We start from the raw sequence: 22,579 nt of genomic DNA, 5'->3' as shown, positions 1-22,579 counted from the left end.
AGCGCCCGCACGGAAGTACCGGAACGTCACTGCTGCCACCGCGCCCGCCTATTGGCTGCCTGGTTTGACAGTGGTGGGGGAACTACACACACCATAATGCACCGCGACCAGCGCGTATTTCCATTGGCTACCGTCACCTCTCCACCCCGTTGTGGGCGGGGCTTGTGGGGGCGGGTAATGCAGAGCCGAGCTTCCATTGGCCAGTGCCGCGCCGCAGCCCGGAAGCGGGTCCCGCGTGCCACCATGGCCGCGGCCTTCAGCAGCGATGGGGAGGCTGCGCTGAGGCGGGAGCTGTGCACGGCCGTGGCCGCGGCACCGCGGAGCGACCTCGACGGCTTCTACGAGATGGGCCGGGCCACCGCCTTCGTACGGGATGGCGGGTTCCGCAAGGTGAGTGGGACCCAGGGTGGAGCCGGCGGGGGGCTGCCGGCCGCCGTCTCACAGGATTGTTAGCACTGGGAGGCTGATCTGAAGATCATTCTGTCCCACCCCCTTGCCAAGGCAGGGGCACCAGAGCAGGTTGTACAGAAACGCGCCCAGATGCGTTTGCAATGTCGGCAGTGATGGAGGCTCCACGGCTTCCCTGGGCAGCTGTTCCAGTGCTCAACCACCCACAGTATAAAGAACTCGTTCCTGTGTTAACATGAAATTTCTTTTGCCTTGGTTTATGGCCATTGCTCCTTCCTCTGTTCTGTTGCTGGGCTCCACTGAAAACAGTCTGGCATTGTCCTCTTGGCACCCACCTTTGAGATATTTATATTATTAATGAGATCTTGTCCTCGTTCCAGGCAGGACAGGGTTAATTTTTGCAGTAGCCCGGAGGGGGCACGGCCACGACCCAGAGGTTACTCTGTCCCACTTGCCATCACTTTCTGGGGACAGGGAAGGGGTCCTTCCCGGTTCCCAGAGTGTGGCATGGTCAGGTATAGTCAGAGCCCTGCATCGAGCACTCATGTGTGAGTCGTCTGTCTCTTGTACATTGTTATTATTACTGTTGCTGTTACCATTGGTTTTCTTATTTAATTTGCTGTTTCCAGTAAACTGCTCTGATCTTGACCTGTGATCTTTACCCTTTGTGCTTCCAATTCTCTGCTCCAGCCCGCTGCAGGAGGAAGGGGAGGGGGGAGTAAGGGAGTGGCAGCGTGGTTTGGAGAGGCTCAGTGGGAGCACTGAACTGGGGAGTTCCATTCCTAAACCACAACAGATATCCTCTCAGTCTTCTCTTGTCCAGACTAAACAAGCCCAGCTCCCACAGTCTCTCCTCTCAAGAGAGATGCTCCAGACCCCCGTGTGGCCTCTATTGGACCTTCTCCAGCAGCTCCTTGTCTTTCTTACCCTGAGGAGCCCAGAACTGGAGACTGTACTCCTGATGTGCCTCACCAGGGCCAAGTAGGAGGGCAGGATTATCACTCTGAACCTGTTGGCCACACTCTTGCCAGTGCTCTCCAGGATCCCATTGGCTGTCCTGGCTGTAAGGGCCCTGCCAGGTCCTTATCTGCAGAATTGTTCTCTAGTAGGTCAGCCCCCAGCCTGTGCTGGTAGTTGGGGTTTTGCAGTACCCTGCACTTGCCCTTGTTGACCCGCATTAGGTTTCTCTCTGCTTAATTCTCCAGCCCATCAAGGTCCTGCTGCATGGCACAGCCTTCAGGTATATCAGCCACTCCCCCCAGTTCCATATCAGCAAACTTGCCGAGGGTCTATTCTATCCACTCTATGCATTCTGTCCCTTCACCTCACCCTCCCCAGTGCCTCACTCCCGTCTGCCTCTCCCCTTGCTCCCGCCAGGTCGCCCTGCAGTTCCCTGACGAGCTCCTGGCAGACGCGGTGCAGGTGGCAGGCGGGCTGGAGGCAGCCACCGGGGCCGAGATGTTCGTGCTGGGAGACACCACGTACGGCAGGTCCGTGTGGGGCTCCTGGGCTTCCCCCGCGGGCAGGGACGGGGCGGTGCCAGGGAGGGGAGAGGGCTCCGCGCTGCAGAGCCTGTCTGACACCGCGTTGTTCTCCTCGCAGCTGCTGCGTGGATGAAGTGGCTGCCGAGCACGTGGGTGCCGAGGCGGTGCTGCACTACGGCCCGGCCTGCCTCAGCCCCTGCAGGAAGCTCCCGGTGCTGCACATCTTCGGGCAGCAGCCGCTGGACGTGGGACGCTGCGCAGAGGCGTTCCGGGAGCTCTACCCCGAGCAGCAGAGCCGTGTGGTGGTGCTCAGCGATGTGGTGTACGCCCATGCCATGGGTGAGTGCTCCGGGGCAGGGAGGGGGGCTCTGGTACTGCTCTGAGCTCTACAGGGCTGCCAGGGTCAGACCAAGCAGGCATTCATTCCCCAGACACTGGCAGGTTTGATTTCTGTGTTCTCCCCTGATCTGCTGCACCTTCTCCACGTCAGGACTATGGCCAAGTTTGGTTCTCACTCCTCTCTTTCCTCAGGTGAGCTGGAGCAGCAATTGCGCCCCGAGTACCCCAATGTCATCTTCTCCAGGCTGGTGTGGGGAGACCCTCCTGGCCCCGCGGTTCCTGGCGAGGAACGGAAGTTTGGTCGCCAGTTCCTGGTGGAAGCTGCAGGAGGGCTTCAGGACTATGCCATGTTCTACGTGGGAGCTGAGGGCCTTGCCCTCACCAGCTTCATGCTGACCTGGAACCGCTGTCCTTTCAGCTCCTTCAACCCCAGCACCGGCTGCGGCCGCCGCGAGACCCTCAACGTCAACCGGGCCCTGATGCGGCGGCTGTACCTGGTGGAGCGTGCCCGGGATGCCAGCGTGGTGGGCATCCTGGTGGGCACCCTCGGCGTGGCGGGCTACCTGACCGTGCTGCAGCACCTCCGGGAGCTGCTGGCCCGGGCCGGCAAGCGCAGCTACACGCTGGCCGTGGGGAAGCCCAACCCCGCCAAGCTGGCCAACTTCCTGGAGGTGGACATCTTCGTCCTGGTGGCCTGTGCTCAGAACTCCCTCCTGGACTCCAGTGACTTCTACAGACCTGTTGTGACCCCCTATGAGCTGGAGCTGGCCTGCAACCCAGCCCGTGAGTGGACGGGGAACTACCTCACAGACTTCCGAGACCTGCTGCCAGGTAACAGCTACAGACAGCTGCCCAACACCCTCCCAGGGCATATTGCACCCAGCTGCCCTGCCTGTAGGCTGTGCTTGCTCCAGGACAGATGGGCCAGGCTAACACTACCATTCCCTGGCAGGTGCCTGTGCGCATGTTGAGCTCCCCCCGGCTGTTCCCGCAGAGGAGGCTGTTCCTGATGTCTCACTGATCTCAGGGAAGATGCGAGCTGCCCACCTCTGTGACCCCCCCTCCTCTCAGCTGCCCCCCAGCACCGCCCTGGCCTGCAGGGACCAGACACGGGCGCTGGCAGAGATCAGCCCCGCAGGTTGGTGCTGGTGCCGTGGTGGGGCTGAGCGCTGGTGCAGGGCAGTGCCACCTTCTTGCTCTGGGTAACAATTCCCTTTCTCCTCCCAGCCTCCTTCCTGGAGTCCCGCAGCTGGCGGGGCCTGGAGCAGCAGCTGGGACAGACCCCGGTGTCCAAGGCGGTGCAGGGCCGACGAGGGATTGCCATTGCCTATGAGGATGAAGGGTGTGAGCAACGCTGATTCAGCAGCACTGGCACCCAGCCAGGAGCGGGGCTGTGAGGGGCCCTGCCATTGCCTCCCACTGGGTGCACTGCCGGCACCTTGCTGGATGCAGCCTTGGGTCATTAACACTGCAGTGGGAGAGCAGGAGCTGCATGTGTGTTCAGGAATGCCTGTGGCACCCTGAGGCTCATGGCCAGGGCAGCAGCAGGGCCAGGAGAGACAGGCACTTGGCCCAGAGCCAGTCTCCGAGGGCTCCTTCATCCAGGGCAGCTTTGTCCCTACATGGAAAGGTCACAACTTTGCAAGAGCTGACAGTGCTGCGACTTGAGGCTTTTGTGGACTACTGCTGCTAACTAAAGCTGAAGAGGATTTGTGAATGAACTGGTTTTTAGAATAAAACATGGGCTGAGGAGCACAGATTGTCCCAAAGTGAAAAACGTATCATAGTGCCCACTGGGGACCAAAGCCCTGAGTGTCAGCTAACACCAGCCAGAGGGAACAGAAAACCAGAACCAGGACCTCTGACAGTAAAAGCACAGGCTGGGCTGGGGAACTAGGGCAAGGGCAGGGGAACTCTGAGCATGAACAAGCCCCTTACCTGCTTTTATGGATGGGAGTGGGGTGCGCATATCCTGTGCTGCAGGAAGGACCCTGTGTTTGGCAGGGGTGGAGCCCAGCCTCCCTCATGTGAGGCAGGGCTGTTTATGCTCCATGCTGGGCAAGCAGGACAGACTGTTTTTTGCCATCCCTCCCAAACCCAGGGAGACACTGAGGTGTCCCAGCCTTGATTTTACTCCTCCACTCAGTTTTTTCCCCAGAGGGAAGAGGCAGGCAAGGTCTGGGGACTGCAATAACGACAGCCACAACATAGAAATATTCTTAATATAATTAGGTGCAGGGCCTCCCCCCTCCCAACCACACATACAAACGAGCAGGGGGCAAATCCCCCTGCCCAGCCAGCCACTGCTGCAGGCACAGGGTGGCCTCCCTGCTGCGGGGAAGGGCTGGGGAGGGGCTGGTAGCCCGGGGACAGGACAGCCTGTGCTGGGGCAGCTCTGCCCAGGCTTCCCCTGCCCCACCACCACCTCCTGCAGCCAGCACTCCTGTTCCCTGCGAGGAGGGAGCATGCTGGGGGAAACAAAGATGCTGACACCGAGATGCGGCCACCAAATCTAGCTGAGGAGCGTCCCGAGTGGGTTAATTCTAGGTGGAGGGTTATTCTATGAGCCGTACTGCAGCAGGGCAGGGAGGATGGGGGGGCTTTTCCTTGTGGGGAAGAGCTGGTCCAGGCAAATCGTCCACGGTCCTGGCCAGGTGCTCAGTAGTCTGCTGTGTATTCTGTACCATGCAGCCCTCGGCACAACAAGGTGAACTCCTTCACCATCTCCTTCACTCGCCGCTTGTTCACACGCTCTCTGCTGAGACACAGGCATGGGACAAACATGAAGTGGGACAGCTGCACTGGGCCATGCAGGGGGGTCATTCCTGTGGGAAATGTGGGGCACAGCTGCCAGGGCAAGTGGCACACAAACCTGAGGATCTGCTGGCTGAAGTTTTCCTTCTGCTCTGGAGTTACTCGGGCTGAGGGGAAGCCATCCTGCTGCATGGCCTCCTTGATCCAGACACTCAGGAGGCTGAAGCAGTGCTTGTTCAAGGCAAAGAGGATTTCTGCAAAGTGATCCATGAGGCTGCGGGAGGCCTGGCCACCGATGCCCTGCCACGGAGCAAACGACACGCTGAGCCCACATTGTCACTCCCTGCTCCCACCCACGCTGCTGGGCTCTCTGCCCCTGGCTCTGCAGGCATGCTCTCAGGAATAGAGCCCAGTGCTGCCTGGGGAGCCCGTGGTGCAGCATCTCTCACCTCCAGCACTGCCTGCAGCAGCGCTTTGCCATTCTCATGCACGACCTGTCCCACCGGGGCGATCTCTCCACAGCGGGGCAGCAGCTCCGTCTGCAACACACAGGCCAGGCTGCTCAGTGCCAGCACAGGCTCCACACTGCAGCACTGCCCAACCTCAGCCCCACGCCCAGTCCTCCTCTCAGGAGGACTCCACGATGGCATCATACTCACAAAAAAGCCACAGGATGCTTTGACTGTTGGGGCCTCGGGAAACTTGAGTGAAAGGACACCTGCAGGCAAAAATTACTCAAGTTAGCAGCCAGAAAACCCCCTGGCCATCCCAAATCAGCCCTGTGGTCCCCAGCCCTTCGCCCTTCCTGTTTTGCACCCAGTTCTACAGGAGGAGCAGGCTGGCTTCTCCTCAGGGTAATTTGGAGCACATGCCCATGCCCATGTACTCACCACACTGAAACACTGCTTTGACATCCAGGTTGCTACACAGGAAGAGATCCGGCTTCCTTTTCAGAGCCTGCAAGGCACACAGACAGGCAGCATGAACCCAGTGCTGCAGAGGCAGCCAGGAAGCCTCCAAGGAACCCAGTGCCCCAGACAGCCTCTGCCTGGCCACACACTTACCTGAGCACACCCCCAGGAAAGGGCAGATTCACACAGTACAGCAGGAAACCATCACTTTACCCCTCCCCAGAATATAATTCAAACAGCCAGGCAGTTTGCTACACCCAGGATCTGGTGGCCCCAGGAGCTGAGGAAAGGTGCCACAGTGGTGTGCAAACACTCAGACACAGAGGGCTCCTGTCCCATCAGAGCAGATCAGGCAGCAGCACCGCTCCCAGGACAAGGGCAGCCATGCAGGGCTCAGCAGAGACCAGCCACCCATGTACTTTTCTCCTCTCCTGAAGATGCTGGCATCCCTGGGGTCACAGCAACTAGTTCAAGCAGTAGCCCCAGACTGCACCAGATGATGAGATGCCAACATTTCTTGGCAGTTCCTGAGCAGCAAGTCTGAGATCAAGAAAGTTTGGGGTTTTTTAATGCCACACAATGATTCCACCAGCCACTGTGCGGGTCAGGCACTGCTGCTGGAGACACCCTGAGCTGTGGTACCTTGTGCAATGACTTAGTCCCCCTGGTGCTGGCACTGAGCAATTACTAGGTGGAAATGTTTCAGCCCGCACCCTCCACTCAATGGGAAGGGTTTTTGACCTGCCTCAGTGAGCCCTGCTGTATTAGGCAGCCACATCCATACCCTGACCACCATGCCCACTGCTGCAGAAAAGCACTGGGAATGGCAGCCATGCCTCCTGCCCTGCTGTCACTGCAACACCAGGGACAGCAGCCATAGCACTGGAGCAGCCCTGCTGTGTGCCTGGAGCTCAGAGAGCAGCATACCAGGGCAAGCAGCCCTTGGGCTGAGCTCTCTGTGGGGCCACTTCTACCCTCTGAGCCTTTTCCCAGGGATAAAAGCAGGGACAGCTCTCAGTCAACAGCACCCAGGACACACAGCCATCTGCCCCTGTGGTCTATACTTGGAGCAAAACAGACTTAATTCCTACCCCATCTTCTCCAGGGAAAGTCCAGAGCCATCTGCCCAGTGCAGATGCTGGAAAACAAGAAGCTGAGAAGCAGGTTTCAGAGTTACTCCATCTCCTTTCTGACCTTTCCTATCACACACTGCAGAAGAGGATTCAGTTTTGGGCACAGAAGGCATCGCTGTACCAGGTGGAGAAGGCACAACTGCAGGTACCTCTCCCTGCTGGATACAGGCAGAGAGCTTCATGGGGCGACCAAGGGCCACGTTATACCTGTGTGTGTATATACAGGCTGTGCACCACTGCTCCTGAGGCACTGGCACCAACATCAGCAGGTGAGCTGCTGGCTGAGCAATGGTTTAGGAACATATCCACTCATCGAGGCTGCTGCTGTACAGCTGGCCCCATACAGGACAAATGCTTGCGAGAGATGTTACAGTTTTAGCCCTGGGACACTACCCCTGCTGGGGCCCTACCGTGAGCTCCAGAGCAGGGACTGTGAGCCTTTCCCCTAGCAGCACCTTGCCCAAATGCAGCTGGCTCCCATGATAACCACCCAGCTGCAGGTTCCTCCACCCTGCCCGTCCATGGGTTTTAACCCGAGTCCTGCATGCTCCAAGTGTTCCATCTGGCACAAGTCTTCCAATGTGCTCAGGTTCCCACCTACCTGGGTGCTTCTCCCAGCCAAACCAGACCTGCTGCAGGCAGAGCCCCCCAAGATCTCCTGCAGATTCACTGCAGCATCTGCTCCTCACTCCAACAGTGCCGGGGTGAAAGATGTTAGTATTGGGACAGCTCCTTCCCATAGGACACTTAGCAGAGTGCAAGCCCAATGCAGACCTGGGTACACATACCTAAGTCTAATGTAAAAAGAGATGCTTTTTACCCCCACAAGGTGTGGCCCTCTTGAGCTTCTCCCATAAGAAAGCAGCACCAGGCAGGTCCAGCTACTCTTTCCCAACACCAGGTATGTCCAGCTGTTCTTTCCTAGCACCAGGAACCCTGCTCCAGCTCTAGGACCTCTTCTTGCCAGCCCATCTTCCCGGTCATCTGCCACAGCACCTCTGCTCACATGGGGGAGGGTCTTTAAATGCTTTCAAACATCCCTCCCATATCGTCTGCAGGAGCAGCCACTGCAGAGATAGGCACTCACTCTCCAAGAAAAACTGTTCTGCAGGATAGCATTGAGGGAATGTTGGGTTCTTCTCCACAGCACTTCAGAAACCACCAGAGAAGTCTTCAGAGCAGGTTCTTCTGTGCCCATTTCTTCATAGGCATGGAAGGGACACCCACTCCTCCAGTAGACAGAGGACAGTGGGGGCTGCACTGCCAGTTTCTGCAGCTCTCCAGAACACACAGCCTAAGTGCCCAGTATCCAGTCTCTTCTCAGAACCCACACCTGGCAGAGCAGAGCCTCTTGCTTTGAAAAGAGCCCGTAAGGCTGGCCAGGAGGAGCAGTGAGCCTCAGCGTGGGGATGCTGAACCCCTGTCCTCCATGGGGTTCTCTGAGTCTGGCTGGAGCAGGTGAGGTGGAGAGCTCAATGACTGCTGCATGCAGCCTGGAGCAGACCACGAAGGGAGGGAGGTGGGGATGAAGCTGGCTGTGCTTGGCCAGGCACTGTCTGTGCCATCACAGGAGGTTAGTCATCTGCCCATTAAGCCCCACACACTCACACTGCCCCAAAGGTCACCAAAACACTCCCAAGGTCTGCAAGTGAGAAGCCCTGCTGGGATGGGGTGGATGAGGTGGAAATGCAGGCTGGAGAGTCCCAAAACCCTACCTGCAACCAGGAGCACATGTGATACCCACTGGCTCCCCAAGTTCAGAACATGCCTGGTTTTGCCAACGCAGACTGGGTGCAAGCCCCAGCCACCATGGCACGTGGTCCTGGGCAGAGCAGCTCCAGATGCCTGGGTAGAACCGAGCCCCATGCCCTCCAGGTGGGATGCTCACCCTGGCACTGCAGCAGCAATGCTCTGCACTGATCCCAGCATGCAGCAGAGGAAGGAGGGAGCAGCTGAGAACAGGATGCTGGCACTGCCCTGTGCAGCCTTATGGCAGATTGGTTATTTTATCCTTGAGCATTATGCTACTTTGTGATTTGGCTTAAGCCAGCAGCTCCCATGATCAGCCAGCCATCAGAATGATTTGCCAATTAACATTGTGGCAAAAGGATCACCTGCAACAACTGGGGAGTTCCATGATCTGCAACCAAGCCCAAAGATGAAGTCAGCAGGAATGCTGTGACAGAGAGAGATGGTTCCCCGTGTGCTGGTGACAGAGAGCTGATATGCAGGCCCCAAGAGCTTCTCCTGAGTTACCAGAAGGCAGGACAGTACTTATTGGCAGAGAGGGCAGAAACAGTGCCTGCAAGGAGTAACCTGACAAACTTGAAACAGGGAAGATGATATTTCCTCCAAGGCAATCAAAACAGATCAAAACACAAAAACAGATGGTCAGGGAAGTAGGAAATTTCCACCTTGACACACTCTTGTGTCCAAATTCACTGCTGCTCCGGAAGATGCATTACTTTGCCAAGAGGTCTGCAGGCAGAGCACGCTGGGTGAAAACACAGCTCTCACCACGCAAAAATCTGGTCTGAAGAGATCTCCAGTTCCCTCTGAAGTTAATCCTCCAATCTGCAAATGCTCAACAGCATCACTGCAGAGTATGGTCCTCTGGAAGAGGACAGGCTGGACCCATCTCTGCTGTCAGACAGCCCTCAAAGTTCTGAGAGCAATGAGTCAATCAGGGATGCCATGGCCAGTTCTTGATGGGTTTTAAAGCACCTCACTAGATCATCAGTCTGTGAGAAGGGTCAGGCAAGGAAGAGGAAACCTTGAGCTCTATGTGTGAAGAGAGAAGACAGGGATGGGATCCTTTGGTCTCCATGGGGTTTCAGGAATACAAAGCCCAGGAAAACAACAGGTCTTGAGTGGGCAGTGTCAGATGTCTCACAGTGATCCAAGATGGAGAAGACATGGAGGTGGGAGCCTCTGAGCTGCTCCTGCAGGAGTGCTTCTGATGGATATCTGGAGATCCACACACGAGACAGGGCCAGCTGCCAGCACATGGCACAAGTAGCCTTGGGAGGGTCTTTCAGAGTCACCTAATGCCTTACACCCTGGCAGGATCACTTCTACCTACCCTCCAAGAGCAATGGGCTTGTTGGGTCCTTTCAAGAATTCCACCCAACAGCTCTCCACAGGATCTTCCAGTGCTTCCCTGCCCTCTCAGGAAGACTTGCTTCTGCCAGACCTGGATCCTTTACCATGATTTCCTCCAGTTACTGATTGTCCCACTCAAGGAGAACAATTGTTTTTACCTACAACTGCCACATTACCTTTTACACATTCCCAGACTCACACAGCTCCACAGGCTCCCATCAGCTTTTCCTCCCCACCATGTGTACAAGATGGCCATCTTCCCAGATGCTTTTCTCAGTGGTCTCTGATATAAATCTACAGAAATGTTGTGCCCCAAACTAAGCACAGTGTTCAAATGGAGGTCCTGCTAGCAGTGAGGACGCACCAAGAACCTCATGCACAGACCCCATTTACCACCCTCCCATCATGTTCAAAACCCTTGTTAAAAGGTCACAGCTTCCAAAACCAAAAGCAGAGCAGAAGTCTGATAGCCTTGATTATGTTATGTCTTTCAAGGTGAAAAGCAGGGAGGAAGAGGCTTCATTATGGCTTTGAGATGCAATGGGTCTCAGCAGGCTCTGGGCATCAAGGTGAGAACTGTGAGGAGAAGACCCTGCCTGGGGGAGGTCAGGTGCAACCCTCTTGCCCACTCCAACCCTCAGGACCTATGGGAGAGTCTGACAGCTTAGCGCCAGGACATGCCAGGCACCCTCCCGGGGCTGTCAGGGTAGGATGGCCACAGCTCTGGGAGGAGCCTGGGTGCGTGCTCCTGCACAACCACTGGTCCAACATGTGGTTAGGGGTCTCCCCATCACAGAAACAGAGCAGAAAGCAACTCTGCCAGGCCCCTCCTCACCACAGACCCACCCTGTGGGTAGGTGGGCAGGGAACACATCTCTGCCAGGGACACTGAGTGCACCAAGGACATCAGGGCTTCTCCCTTAAGGGCCACGGGGGCTGAGGAGCACCCTGGGCAGGTGTATATACACACACAGCATAGCACTGGCCCTGCCTGCCCAGTGCCACAGCAGTGACACAAGTGCCAGCCCACAGCCCCTGCCACGTCATGGCAAACTGTCCCCAGCAGCTCCTGCACAGAACTGCCACCACCCAGAGAGGCTGCTGGGGCAGGAGGCAATGTGGCACGTGCCAGATCCAGATGCCATCACAAGCACATTGCTCAGAGCCAAAGCCTGGCAGCTGCCTGCTCCTGAGGGCAGGAGCTTCCTCCCACTGGCCCCTGGGCAGGGCAGCCAGCTCAGCCTGTCCCCGCTCCAGAGCACCCATCAGAGGGCAGGTAAACGGGTTGGAAAACATCCACTTAATGCTCTGATTTGTCTGTCACCCAAGAGTGACTGCAGCAGCAGCATAAAGCGCCCCATGCCAGCTTCAGCCCAGCAGGGGGGTGGGAGCTGGAGCTGCCTGCAGAGGAGGGCACTGCCCTGGGGATGGTGTGAACCCAGAACTAAAGGAGAATGTTTTGTTTTCAACTTCCACGGAAACAGATGGAGAAACTCGATATTCAACTAAAAGGAAAAAAAAACGTTGTCAACAGAAAGCTAAAAATAGGTTTAAATTGAATTAAAAAGAGAAAGAGAGAGAACAGAAAGTGAATGAATAAGAAACTAAAACACACCTGTGCCAGGAGTTGCATAAATGAATCAACAATATCAGGATGATCCCTGGGCCCTAAAATATAATAAAGATGTAACTTAAGAGAAAAATCATACAAACAGCAACTCAACATCATATAGTTATGTGATACAGAAAGAATTTACAAGTGAAAACAGGAGTGTAAGGGAGGAGGGGTGTGTGGGGAAGGGGATGGGCAACATGAGCAGTTTGAAGCAAGTTAAAGAAACAAAACATACAAAAAATCATGAAACTTGGAGAACCCAAGAACAGAAAGAAACTGCAAAGGAAAGGGTCTAAAGCCCCAGGGTCTCCAGCTAGCACCTGGGTGCTGCAGAGCCAAGGAGGAGTTCTTCGTTTCCTTGGGGAGGAAGAGAAGGAGGAGCAGGGGCTAGCTGAGCACCATCTCCACAAGGAGAATTAGAGCTTTTGCACTGTGGGGACTGAGCAGGTGTCTTCAGAGCACTGTTTGGTCCTGGAAGGTAACTGCAAGTGAACGACAACACCTCAGCAAATGTTTGACAGGCCTGGCTGGGCTCAGGCGTGCACATGCTTGTCACCAGCTCCAGCTGCTCAGGAGACCCTGGCACAGACATCCTTCCACCCCATTCCCAGATGCTCTCCAGGACGGTGAGTCCAGGACTCTCCTGGAGGTCTCCTCCAGCATCCTCATGGGAGAGAGCAGCTCAGTGCCCAAAGATCTCTGTGCCAGCACCACTCACCCTACCTTGGCATCTGACCGTGCACACTCACTTCTTGGCCCCTGTAGGCTCAGGCATGCCCCCCTTCTCCTGCCACACGTGGGCTCAGCAGAAGGGGCTCGCCCTGCTCAGAGCTGGCCCTCTCAAGGGGACAGTCCTGGGCACACACCAAGCTGAACAGCCTGAGCAAAGCTTGCATCCAAGTGTGGGCACAGCTCGGGCTCTGGCCCCTCCCTTTTGCTCCTGCCTGGAGGCACTGCCAGCTCCCCAGCACCGAGGCAAAAGGGCTCCAGCACAGACACATCCACACGCCACTGGCACGAGCAGGGACCTGATACCCGAGGAAGCCTGGCCTGCTTGTCACTGACCCCAGTGACACCTGAGCACAGTGGGATTTGCTTGGACTGCGGTGTGGTGATGAGCAGGGCTCCTCGTGTCTTTCCCCCCACCTCTCTAGAGAGCTCTGACCCTTGAGCTGGGGGACAGCATCCCCCTACCTGGCACCCAGCTGTGAGCAAAGGATCAGACCCCTGGGGGCTGCATGTGGTAATGCTGAAGGACCAGATCCAGCAGCTCCAATGTACATTTGTCTCTGTCACAGGGCAGGTCACTGAGATGCTGAGGGGAGCCATGGTGCAAAGGAGCCTGTTCTAACCCCATTTGCTTTCTGTAGGGTGGGCAATGAGCCAAAGATGGGCCCCTGCCCTGCAGGAGAACACCAGCATCCTCAGCATCACAGCAGGGACTCAGTGGCCACCAGTGACTCTGAAAAGGTAATTTCCCATCTGTTCACACACACATTCTCCTGCTCATATGAGGGCTTGATTTCAGGCCACTAGAAGCAGCAGTGGACCCCAGAGAAGCCCCAAGATCTTCCTGTGGGCACAGCCTCCCTGCCAAGCAGGACTGCAGCTCCAGATTGAGCCTTGCTGCATGTGACATCCAGCCTGGGCTGCTGTAACAACACAGAGGCCCAGAGCACCCAGGGGTTTCCTGCTTCTGTTGCCTGCAGGGAAGGTACCCACCTTCCAGGGGTTGGGATGAATCCAAGAAACAGAGATGGCCCCAATTAGCTTAGCTAGGAGTGAAAACAGCCATTCCTGGTAAGAGGCCTCCAGAGTCCACGCATGCAAAAGCCTGACAACAGCCCCAGCTGTAGCAGGGACAGCTAATCCTACGTACCTTGCTGGAACAGGGTCAGTGTGACTGAGGTAACGAGCAAGAACAGGGCCTTGATGGGAGGGAAGTGGGCAGGCTCATGGGCAAAGATGTGAACCAGCTGCAAAAGAGAGAGAGAAGGACTGAAGCTCCTGCTGGCCCTGCACGTCCCCAGCCGCCCAGGCACAGTTCCGTACCTGCCGCGTGAGTTCAATGGCAGAGACCTGGGGAATGGTGCTGTACATCTGCCCCAGCATCTCACACAGCTGAGGCACCATGGGGGCAAAATCATCCAGGAGGGTCTTCACAGACTTCTCAAATATGGCACAGACAGACTGTGGGAAGAGAGGGACTGCATGAGCAATAGGCATCAGGAGACCTCTCCCAGGGCTTAATTTATGGGTCCCAGGGGAGCAAAGAGCTGGCACTGGGGACAGGGACCAGCCAGGCAAAGGGCTCAGACCTGCTCTGATACTGCTGGCCTGCCCTGCAGCACAGGATGTCCCAGTGACCAGGAAAAACCCTTCCCACCACAGCAGGAAGGGTCCCCAAGGGCCGGGGAGAAATGGCTGCTGGGACATTGCACAGTACTGGACTGAACAAATGGACAAGCACCAGATGATACAGGTCCAGTTCAGAACAGAGCTGTTCTCTTAGGGAACACAGGTTGGGTAGATCCCACCTCCCTGCTCATGGCAGGACCCCAGCTACTGGAGAGAAGCAGAGCTGATGGAGGAACAAGACAGACAAGAATGACTTGATGCTGCTGGTGACAGCAAGCAGCACCGGTCCAGATAACCCAGCAAGACATCCCTCTCACAGGCCATCACACAGAGTTTGTCCTTTGCTGTCCCCTGCTCAGGTCAGCAAGGTCAGGCAGAGCTGCAGGCAGTATACAGGTGAAACCAGGTTACCTCCACCACCTGGGCATCATTCAGCCACTTGCTGAGAACCTTCTGTATGAGCTGGAAGACTTGCTGCAGAACCACCACCACCTGTAAGGAATGAGAAACACTGAAGAGAATTGGCCTCTCTGGGAAAGAGAGATTCAACACTAAGCATGGCCTGGACTCAAACCTTCAGGCACCACCCCTCTGCAAAGCTGGACAGCTTTATTTCTGAAGCAGCCTGCCACTGCTCACAGTTGGCAGGTAGCACCCAGGCCACCCTCCAGAGCAGCACCTAGCCAAGAGGCATCCAAGAGGTAAGTCAGCTCTGTCCACCTCAGGAGTGGTGGGATGAGCTGAAGGAGCTATTTTAGCTGGAATAGACAGGCACCACCCTCTTGCTGGCACATGCTGCATTCCCCATTAACCCCCCTCTGGTGCAGTGAGTTGTGAGGCTTTGGCCAGTCTGTGGCAGAGAACTTGGAGCTATTGCTCTACTCACTGGGTTGGGTCCTTGCTGCACTGGCAGTTTTTTGACCTCGGTGCTCTCATGGTCGTCATCGTGGTGGCTGATGTCTAGGGTGGTGAAGAGGTTGGAAAGCAGGCCCAGGATGTGGATGATGGCCAGCCTGTTGGAGGGATTGGGCTGCCAGGGAAAATAAAGCCAAAGTATGACACAGCCTGCACTACTCAATCGTAGTCATGTCTTTGGGATGCTGAGGAACTGAACTGCAGAGGCAAAGTGCCAGAGAGGGGTCCCCTGCACTGCACTTTCCCTTGAGCCCATGTTTAGAGTGCTGCTTCAGCACAGCAGCCCCAGGGCTACAGCCAGCAGGAGAAACCTGGATGGAGGCAGCACACAGGCACTCACCGTTTCATCAGCCAGCTTTTCCAGCTGCTGGATGTAGGGGGTGATCAGGGAGTGCAGGTTCTTCAGGATCTCCTCCACTTGCAGTGCAGAAAGCAGGAAACCAAGAGCCTGCATCAGCCACATGCACTGGCTTGTCTGGGACAGAGAAGACACAACAGGGAGGTCACTGCCTAGCCCACAGCCCATGTTCTGACAGCTGCCAGGGTCCCAGCTGGGTGTGCTGCAGCTCCTGAGCTGCTCTATCTGAGTCCCTCTAGGTGCATCTCGCTGCAAGAGAGGGGAACAGCTCCCTAACAGCTTCTGTTCCCAGGGAACAGGAGCTCTGGCTTCAGCACACCTGGCCTCCTCCCAGCACCTGCCAAGGAAAGACCAGTTGGTGTCCAGAGATCTCCAAGCTGGCAACACTCATCCTAACTTGGCACACCATCCTTTGCATAGCCTGTCCCAGCCACCCTGTCCTAGTCACAGGCAAGGCTGGGGCTCAGTTCCTACACTTATCTCCCTTTCTCCTCTTGAAAACATGCCTGTCATCTAAGTATCCTTGGGTTTGGAGAGACTGGGAACTGCTAGAATTAAGCCTCCTCCTCCTCCCTCTCTAGGGGACATACCCTCCCAGCAGAACCCCAGGCTGTGTGGGGAAGTGAAGCCCAGCAGCAGTGAGAGGCAGCCAGCAGATCTCCTGATCCTGCACACCATGGTTGCAGTGCTGAGCTCTCCTCTGGGGACAGCTCTGTGTCTTCAGCTGAGCATGACTAAGGGGGCACGGGGGGCAAGGAGAACCAGCAGAGGTGTGAGTCAGCCTCTCTTACCTTGTGAATCTGCTTCATCAACACCTCCTGTCAAAGGGAAAGGGAGAGGAGAAGAGAAGGGTGAGTGCTGCAGAAAGGCCCTTCCCTTCCAGGCAGCAGGACTGGCAGCAGGAGGTAGGATTGACACAGGAGGTTGAGACAACTAACACCAGTGTGAGCACAAACATTGTGTGCTCCCCACAACCTGCCACAGGCAAGAACTAAAATTCATGTCCCCTGAGCCAGCCCACTCAGCCACCCAGCAAGAGGAGCTCCTGGTTTGGATGGGCTCTGCAGCAGGATTGCTCAAGGAGTCAGCCTCAGCCAGGGTTTCCTTATTCCAGTGACAGTGCTCCCCACGCTCTAAAAGCAGAGATGCTTTTAAGAGCCATTCACTCCTCTCCTCCCATGTACATCCTGGCAGCTTGCCCAAGTCCAGCCCTTCTCCTGGTGCCTCAGGATTCTGAGCCCCAGCTGCCACAAATCTTGAGGATCAAGAAGAAGCACAGAACAAGCTGCCCCAGGACTGCAGGGATCAGCTCAGGCTCCGGGAGAGGCCTGAACAGCAGGGTGCTGCCCTCCAAGATGCCCAGCAGTGGCACTAGCAGCGTGGCAGGTGCACAGCTGGCAAACTGCTGCTCCCAACAAGGCAAACAAAACCCTGGGGGAAGGACAGACACCCACATGCAACCCCAGCAGACCCCTGGCAGTCGTGTCTGTCAGTGGCTGCCATTTCTGCATTCACAGCAGGACACAGGGCCTGCCATATGGATTTACTAGCCTATGAAAAAAACTGGCAAGAAATCTGTGCCAAGCAAGATGCCCTGAGCTGCTCTTTTGTCCCCCTGCCCTGGACCTTACAAAGGAAAAAGCGTGCACAGAGCACATCCCAGGTCACCCAAAACCTTCAGCACTCAGCTCCTACCTGTGACACAGCGACAATGTTGGCAGCATAGGGTGGCAGGTCGTACTTGCACTCTCGGCAGATCTTTTTCAGGGTGGAGACACTGGAGATGGAGAGCTCAGGGTTGCCCAAGGCTTGGAGCACCAGTGGTAACACGTTGTTAATCATGACAGGGTGATCAGCCAGCCACTCAGACAGGGATCCTGCATACATGGATGGGGTCAGACTGCAGGGCTGCACCCAGGTTCTTGCTCTTGCATTCCACAATGCCCAGCTTTGCTTTTCACCACTGGTATTGCTGGGCAGATGTGGTCTCAGGGGGGCTTTCCCTGCCCTGCCCACTCACCGATAGTGAACATGACGGTGTCAGCAAGCTGCACGTTGCTGATGCTGATCCGGGGAATGAGGCCGATCAGCCCGGGCACCACGTCGGAGTAGTTTACATCAATGGTCTCAGCAATGGACTGGAAGCCATAGAGCAAGGCCTCCGTGTGCTGCCAGGGTGGGAGAGGCACTGTCAGAGCCTTGCACTGATCCCTGATGCCCAACCCTGCCCCAGCTCCAGGCACCAGCTCAGCACCCCCACAGTAGCTGAAGAGGCTGATCCCTTGGCAGAACTAAGGACAGCGAGGCAGAAGATCTATTCCTCTCCACAGCAGACCCCAGAGAGACTGTTTGTGTGCTCTGCTCATGCTCCTTACCTCACGTCCCACCCACTGCTTTCAATGCCCCATTGAGGGTGAGGACAGGGAGCTGTCAGCCCTGGGTCCCCTTGCTCACCTGCCACGTGGACGGCTGCTCTGTGTTGGTCAGGAGACGTCCCAGTTTGTCATAGAGGCTGCTCAGGAGCTCAGCACCCAGCATCTCATACACATACATCAGCGTGTCAGAGATGTCCACCCTGCAGAGAACACGGGTGTCTCCAAACGCTGTCCCCAGCCCACGCAGAGAGGACACGTGTGTGGACACGTCACTTTCTCTCCAGGGCACAGGCACTGCTCATACAAGCACACTGTCCCAACCAATGGAGTGATCCTATGGCCTCTTGGGCAGGGTAACTGGTGCTGTGCCAAAATTTTGCCAAATGAGCCAAACCAGCTCATTTTCACATTACCACCACAGCCAAAACAGCTCTTGATGGAAGGAATCTCCTCTGTGTCCCTCCTTGGCTCATCATACAGCACTCAGTCTCCAGGGTGGCAGAATGCTGCCCCTGCATCCTCACCAGCCTGACAAGCAAATCCAAATCTCCCACTTGTACCTGTATATCCGAAACTGCTCCTTCTCATCCGAAGACCAGAAGCCGTACTCCTCATCGGAGGGGAACTGGGCTTTGTGCAGCAGCACATCCACCAGCTGGAAGTAGACAGGCCTGTAGACCTGCTGGTACACTGCCTGCTTGTCTGGCTCAAAGGAGAGGATATCATCCTGGAGGCAGGAGGAGGAATAAATACATCAGGCATTGCAGGGAAAGGCAAACAGAGCTAACATGCCTGCTGCATAGGGGACTCAGGCACATCTCCCAGTGCTAGTGGGACCTGTCACACCTTGGAAGGCTGCATTTCCAGCTCCCTAAGATTCACTTGATGCTGTGCCCTTCTGCAGTGGCAGCATTATCTGGAGGCAAGATGCCAGAAGCCCCAGAAGCTGGGTGGACCTTCAGACAGCATCGTCATAGGGGGTGGCAGTGTCCTGCCATGTCCTACCCTTGGGAGCACCCCTAGACCAGGAGCATGGGTGCCTCAGACTGCTGTGAGAGAGATGACTTGAGCACAGCCCCCTCCTGCATGCACCTGTAATCTCACACCCATCTGGAGAAGCAGCAAGAGGTCGTGGGAGCCTCAGCCTGGCCTCATGCAGCAGAGGAGCTGCTGCCACGGCACTGTCTTTGCTAACCTCCCTGCCCACGCTCAGCCACGCCACTGGATTGCAGAGGAATGGAGCTAAGGGATGAAAGGGAGCTAAAAATAGAGCACAGTGTGGCAGGGCTGCTCTGCTGATCCAGGGAACATTGACCATGGGAGAGGGACCACACACTGGGCTGCCACTAGGGCCATGCTCTCATTCTAGCGTGCTACAGGCATGCAGAAGGAAGCTAAACAACCAGGTCTGCTGCTGGGAAGAAAAGAATTAACATGAAATTTTAATTAGTTTTGTTACAGAGGCCCTTAAAGGATGGCTCACATTTCTAAGGAGGACTGGTGGCAGAAAGAGCCAGCCACAGGGCCAGCATTTCCTAGGTACGTGCCCTGCCCTAGCTGCAAGTGCAGGACAAGGAGTGGGGACATCAGAAATCCCTGTGACCAATTAAACCGAGGCCAGACCCCAGTCCCCATGCACTGAGCCTGCCTGGAGGACAGAGCCCAGGCAGGCTGTCCACAACAGTCACTGACCTGCAGCGTGTACCAGAAGGTGAGGGTCAAGGAGCTGGTGGTTTCGTTGACAGGGTAGTGTCCAGGGATTCCAGTGCAGAACATAATCATGTTGACCAGGGCCAGGAAACTCTGCCAGTGCTCCACCTGGTCCAGGAGGGCTCTGGGAAGCAGACAGCACGGTCAGAGTTTCCAGCTCCTCTGCCCTGACACACTGGGTGCAGGACAGGTCCTGGACAAGGCAGGGTGTGGGGAACAGCTTGGCTGCTCCAAGCTCAGTGCCCCTCCCGGGGAGCATCCCCGGCACTCACCGGGAGTGGTTCTCGCCCAGGGCCACGGCGATGCGGCAGATCCCGTGCGACGTCTCCATGTCCCCGCTCTGCACCGCCTGGCGCAGCTGCTCCTGCAGCCCCAGCACGGGCGGGATCAGCTTCAGGAGGGTGTTCACGTACCTGCAAGCACAGCCTGGGTCAGTGCCAGGCATCGCCTCCCTGGCATGGGCTGCCATGCCATCCATCCCTCCTGATGCTCTCCCAGGGCTCCTGCCCAGCTCTGCCTATTGAAGGCTGCTTTGTGCAATGGGTTAGGGCTCCTGCCTACAGGAGCCCCTGCTGCTCACATGAACTCTCCTTGCAGCCTGTGGCAGTAGGACAAAAGCAGCAGCCTGAGCACTGCTGCAGCAGAGCCTCTGCAAGAGAAGTGCTGAGCCAGGGGCCATCAGCTCTGGGCAAGCCCCCCTGCACCACAGTGTGGACCCCTGCCTCTACCCACCCACAGCTGCCAGCAGGGCTGCCAGCACCTCCAACCTGCCAGTGCCACAAGCAGCTCTGGGTGAGCTGTGCCTGTGCCCAGCAGCATCGATGTGGAGCAGAACAGCAGCAAGGGCAGACCTGTGGGCTCTTCCCACCGTGCCCTCAGATTAGCACAGAGGCAGTCCAAGCTGCCAGTGGGAAACCAGGTGACTCTCCAGCATGGGCACATCCAGACTGTGCCCCATGTCTGGGATGCACTGGGCAGCCACCGCTGGGGAGTCCCACCCAGGGACAGTGCAGGCCCCTGGCACATCCCGCTGCCACAGGCCAGCAGCACTGCTCTCCCACATCCCATCCCATCCCATCCCGCACGTCAGCCTCCCCTCCGCCGCCTGCAAGGGATGGTAACCAAGGCAACGAGAAGGAGGCAGCCAAGGTGAAAGGCAGCCCAGGGCCCCCGGAGAGAGGCCGTGCTGGAGGCTGACGAGCAGCCTGCCTTTTCCCTGCCATTTCCCTGCCCGCCCAGGCGTGTTATCTGCAGCCACAGCCTGTGCTCCCTGCCCGCCCCCGACATGCAGGTGCGGGGCTGAGGATGCTTGGAGTGGGAGGCATACATGATTCCAGCTCTCTTGTGCCCACCCTGGGGAAGAGATGTGAGTGCTGACACCAGGACAGCCACACATCCACCCCGGAGTGGCAGGGTGGCTTTGCTATGGATGATTTCAGAGAGAACAAAGCCATTGGTGCCACCAGTGCAGGGACAGAGCTGTGCTCTGGTGGCAGCTTTTCTTCAGGGCCAGCAAGAGAAAACAGAGGAAACAATGTGTCTACAATCCCGATGTCGTCCCAGCACTCCCTCTGTGCTGCTGGGGTCACCCTCCTCTTGCCCTCTCCCCCAGAGAAAACCACATAGCAAAGGGTTTATTTTTCCATAAATCATTTCCTCTGATGCCCTGAGTTATGCATGTGGCAGCATGAGAACAATGTGATGATGGCGAATTTGGAAATTCAATAGCTCCTCTCCCAGGGAACCAATGCTGCGTGCAGGGTAGGCCCAAGGGAACCAGAGCAGTGCCCAGACAAAAGCCACAGGGAACCTTCCACTGTTCCAGTGAAAGCCAAAGCCTTCCTTCCTCCACAGCACTGGGTTCACAGTACCCGAGGGAGGCTTTTATGGCTTTGTGACTTTTATGACTTTTTCTGACAAGGATTCTGCGTCTGCCAATTACCTTGAAATGCTCACAGTGCCTGGACCTGAACTGATCCTCTGGAATCTCTGCACAGCCAACAGAGATAAACACCTAGATTTGCCTCCATGCTTCAATCCCATATTATTGAAGACTTCTGGGAAATGTTGGGTGAACCACATCTCCTGAGCACCACCTTGCTCTGCTAACTGGTCTGTAGACAAAAGGGCATCCTGGATGCAAGGTCCCTAGCCAGGAGGGAGATGCTTGCTCTAGATGAGTTGTTTTAACCAGTCACACAACAAGACCTGCAGACAAGTCAGCCAGAGCTGAGCTGCTCTATTCCACATCCAGGAGCACAGAGCCCCAGGTCACTCCACCTGGTCAGTGCTGCTTTCCAGCCCAAGGCACCAGCTGATGCCACATCCCTGACCAGGTGCAGAGCTTGCCCCAGGAGATGCTGCCAGCCACTGCTTCCCTGCACCACTGTCAGGCAGAAGACAAAACCATCCCAGCTCAGAAGAGCCCCTGGATGCCCAGCTTGTTTCCAGCAGCCAAAACCTGTGAATGCCTGTGAAAGAGTACATGAACATGGCAGCCACATGGTGACTCCTGCCCATGCAGTTCCCTGAAGTGATTTGTCTTAGCCTTCCTGAGAAAGATTTGCAATCCTGGTATTTAGGAGCTGAGCAAATATTGCTTTCATGACCTTGTCTGGTCCCTTCTCAAAGCCCAGCAGCATTTGCAGCTCCCTCTGTGGGACCCACTCTTGCTCTTCTGCAAAGTGCACCAGTGTGGGGACAACCTGTAGAGGGAAGATACGGGCATATGGGACAATCTCATCCTTCCTGATCCAAAATCTGAACCACATCTTGATGAGACAATAACCCAATCTTATTAAAAACCTGTTTTGAATGAAGCTCTTGGAAAACTCAAGTGAAATTCCTCTTCAGAAATTCAGCACCAGGTGCCAAGACCAGAAAGACATGGCAGGCAAGACACCAGGCAATCCCCTACAGTCACCTGCAGTCCTGCCAAGTCCACCACTGTAGCAACACCCTGCTGCTTTCAGAGAGGACACTCAGTGTCCAACATCCACGCTGGGCAAACACCACAAGGAGGTGCATCCTTTTGCATCCTAGGTGCATCCCTACCCCACTCTGATGCCACCCACTGCCCTACAGGAAGCCAAGTGGCCAAATGCAACACATCAGCTC

General features: G+C 56.3%; 2 protein-coding genes across 3 annotated transcripts in view; one reads left to right on the top strand and one right to left on the bottom strand.

Moving 5' to 3' along the window:
- Positions 1 to 238: 238 nt before the first annotated feature.
- On the top strand, positions 239 to 3,988 carry DPH2 (diphthamide biosynthesis 2). Its single transcript, XM_058030419.1, has 6 exons — positions 239 to 390; positions 1,786 to 1,898; positions 2,011 to 2,231; positions 2,424 to 3,062; positions 3,184 to 3,369; positions 3,459 to 3,988. Exons 1-6 carry the CDS (start codon positions 244 to 246, stop codon positions 3,587 to 3,589), a joined length of 1,437 nt encoding a protein of 478 aa, XP_057886402.1. The 5' UTR covers positions 239 to 243; the 3' UTR covers positions 3,590 to 3,988.
- A 451-nt stretch (positions 3,989 to 4,439) lies between these two features.
- IPO13 (importin 13) overlaps positions 4,440 to 22,579 on the bottom strand; it is a 31,028-nt gene continuing 12,888 nt past the window's right edge. Inside the window, exons 3-20 of one of the 2 annotated variants that reach the window (XM_058030414.1) lie at positions 19,735 to 19,875; positions 19,445 to 19,586; positions 18,313 to 18,479; positions 17,832 to 17,952; positions 17,398 to 17,545; positions 17,073 to 17,254; positions 16,169 to 16,195; positions 15,360 to 15,494; positions 14,991 to 15,134; positions 14,516 to 14,596; positions 13,799 to 13,936; positions 13,626 to 13,722; positions 11,747 to 11,799; positions 5,876 to 5,942; positions 5,645 to 5,703; positions 5,435 to 5,524; positions 5,104 to 5,285; positions 4,440 to 4,989 (exon numbers count right to left, since the gene is read on the bottom strand). In XM_058030414.1, coding sequence (XP_057886397.1) covers positions 4,890 to 4,989; positions 5,104 to 5,285; positions 5,435 to 5,524; positions 5,645 to 5,703; positions 5,876 to 5,942; positions 11,747 to 11,799; positions 13,626 to 13,722; positions 13,799 to 13,936; positions 14,516 to 14,596; positions 14,991 to 15,134; positions 15,360 to 15,494; positions 16,169 to 16,195; positions 17,073 to 17,254; positions 17,398 to 17,545; positions 17,832 to 17,952; positions 18,313 to 18,479; positions 19,445 to 19,586; positions 19,735 to 19,875 — 2,074 coding nt within the window. In that variant the 3' untranslated portion in view covers positions 4,440 to 4,889. The remainder of the gene's footprint in view (positions 4,990 to 5,103; positions 5,286 to 5,434; positions 5,525 to 5,644; positions 5,704 to 5,875; positions 5,943 to 11,746; positions 11,800 to 13,625; positions 13,723 to 13,798; positions 13,937 to 14,515; positions 14,597 to 14,990; positions 15,135 to 15,359; positions 15,495 to 16,168; positions 16,196 to 17,072; positions 17,255 to 17,397; positions 17,546 to 17,831; positions 17,953 to 18,312; positions 18,480 to 19,444; positions 19,587 to 19,734; positions 19,876 to 22,579) is intronic. The other variant, XM_058030415.1, reaches the window with a different exon arrangement.

Source organism: Melospiza georgiana, chromosome 9 (genome assembly GCF_028018845.1).
Source record: "Melospiza georgiana isolate bMelGeo1 chromosome 9, bMelGeo1.pri, whole genome shotgun sequence".
In the NCBI taxonomy this organism is placed as follows: Eukaryota; Metazoa; Chordata; class Aves; order Passeriformes; family Passerellidae; genus Melospiza; species Melospiza georgiana.
The sequence above is the reverse complement of the archived record's forward strand: the minus strand, read 5'-3'. Positions and strand labels throughout refer to the sequence as shown.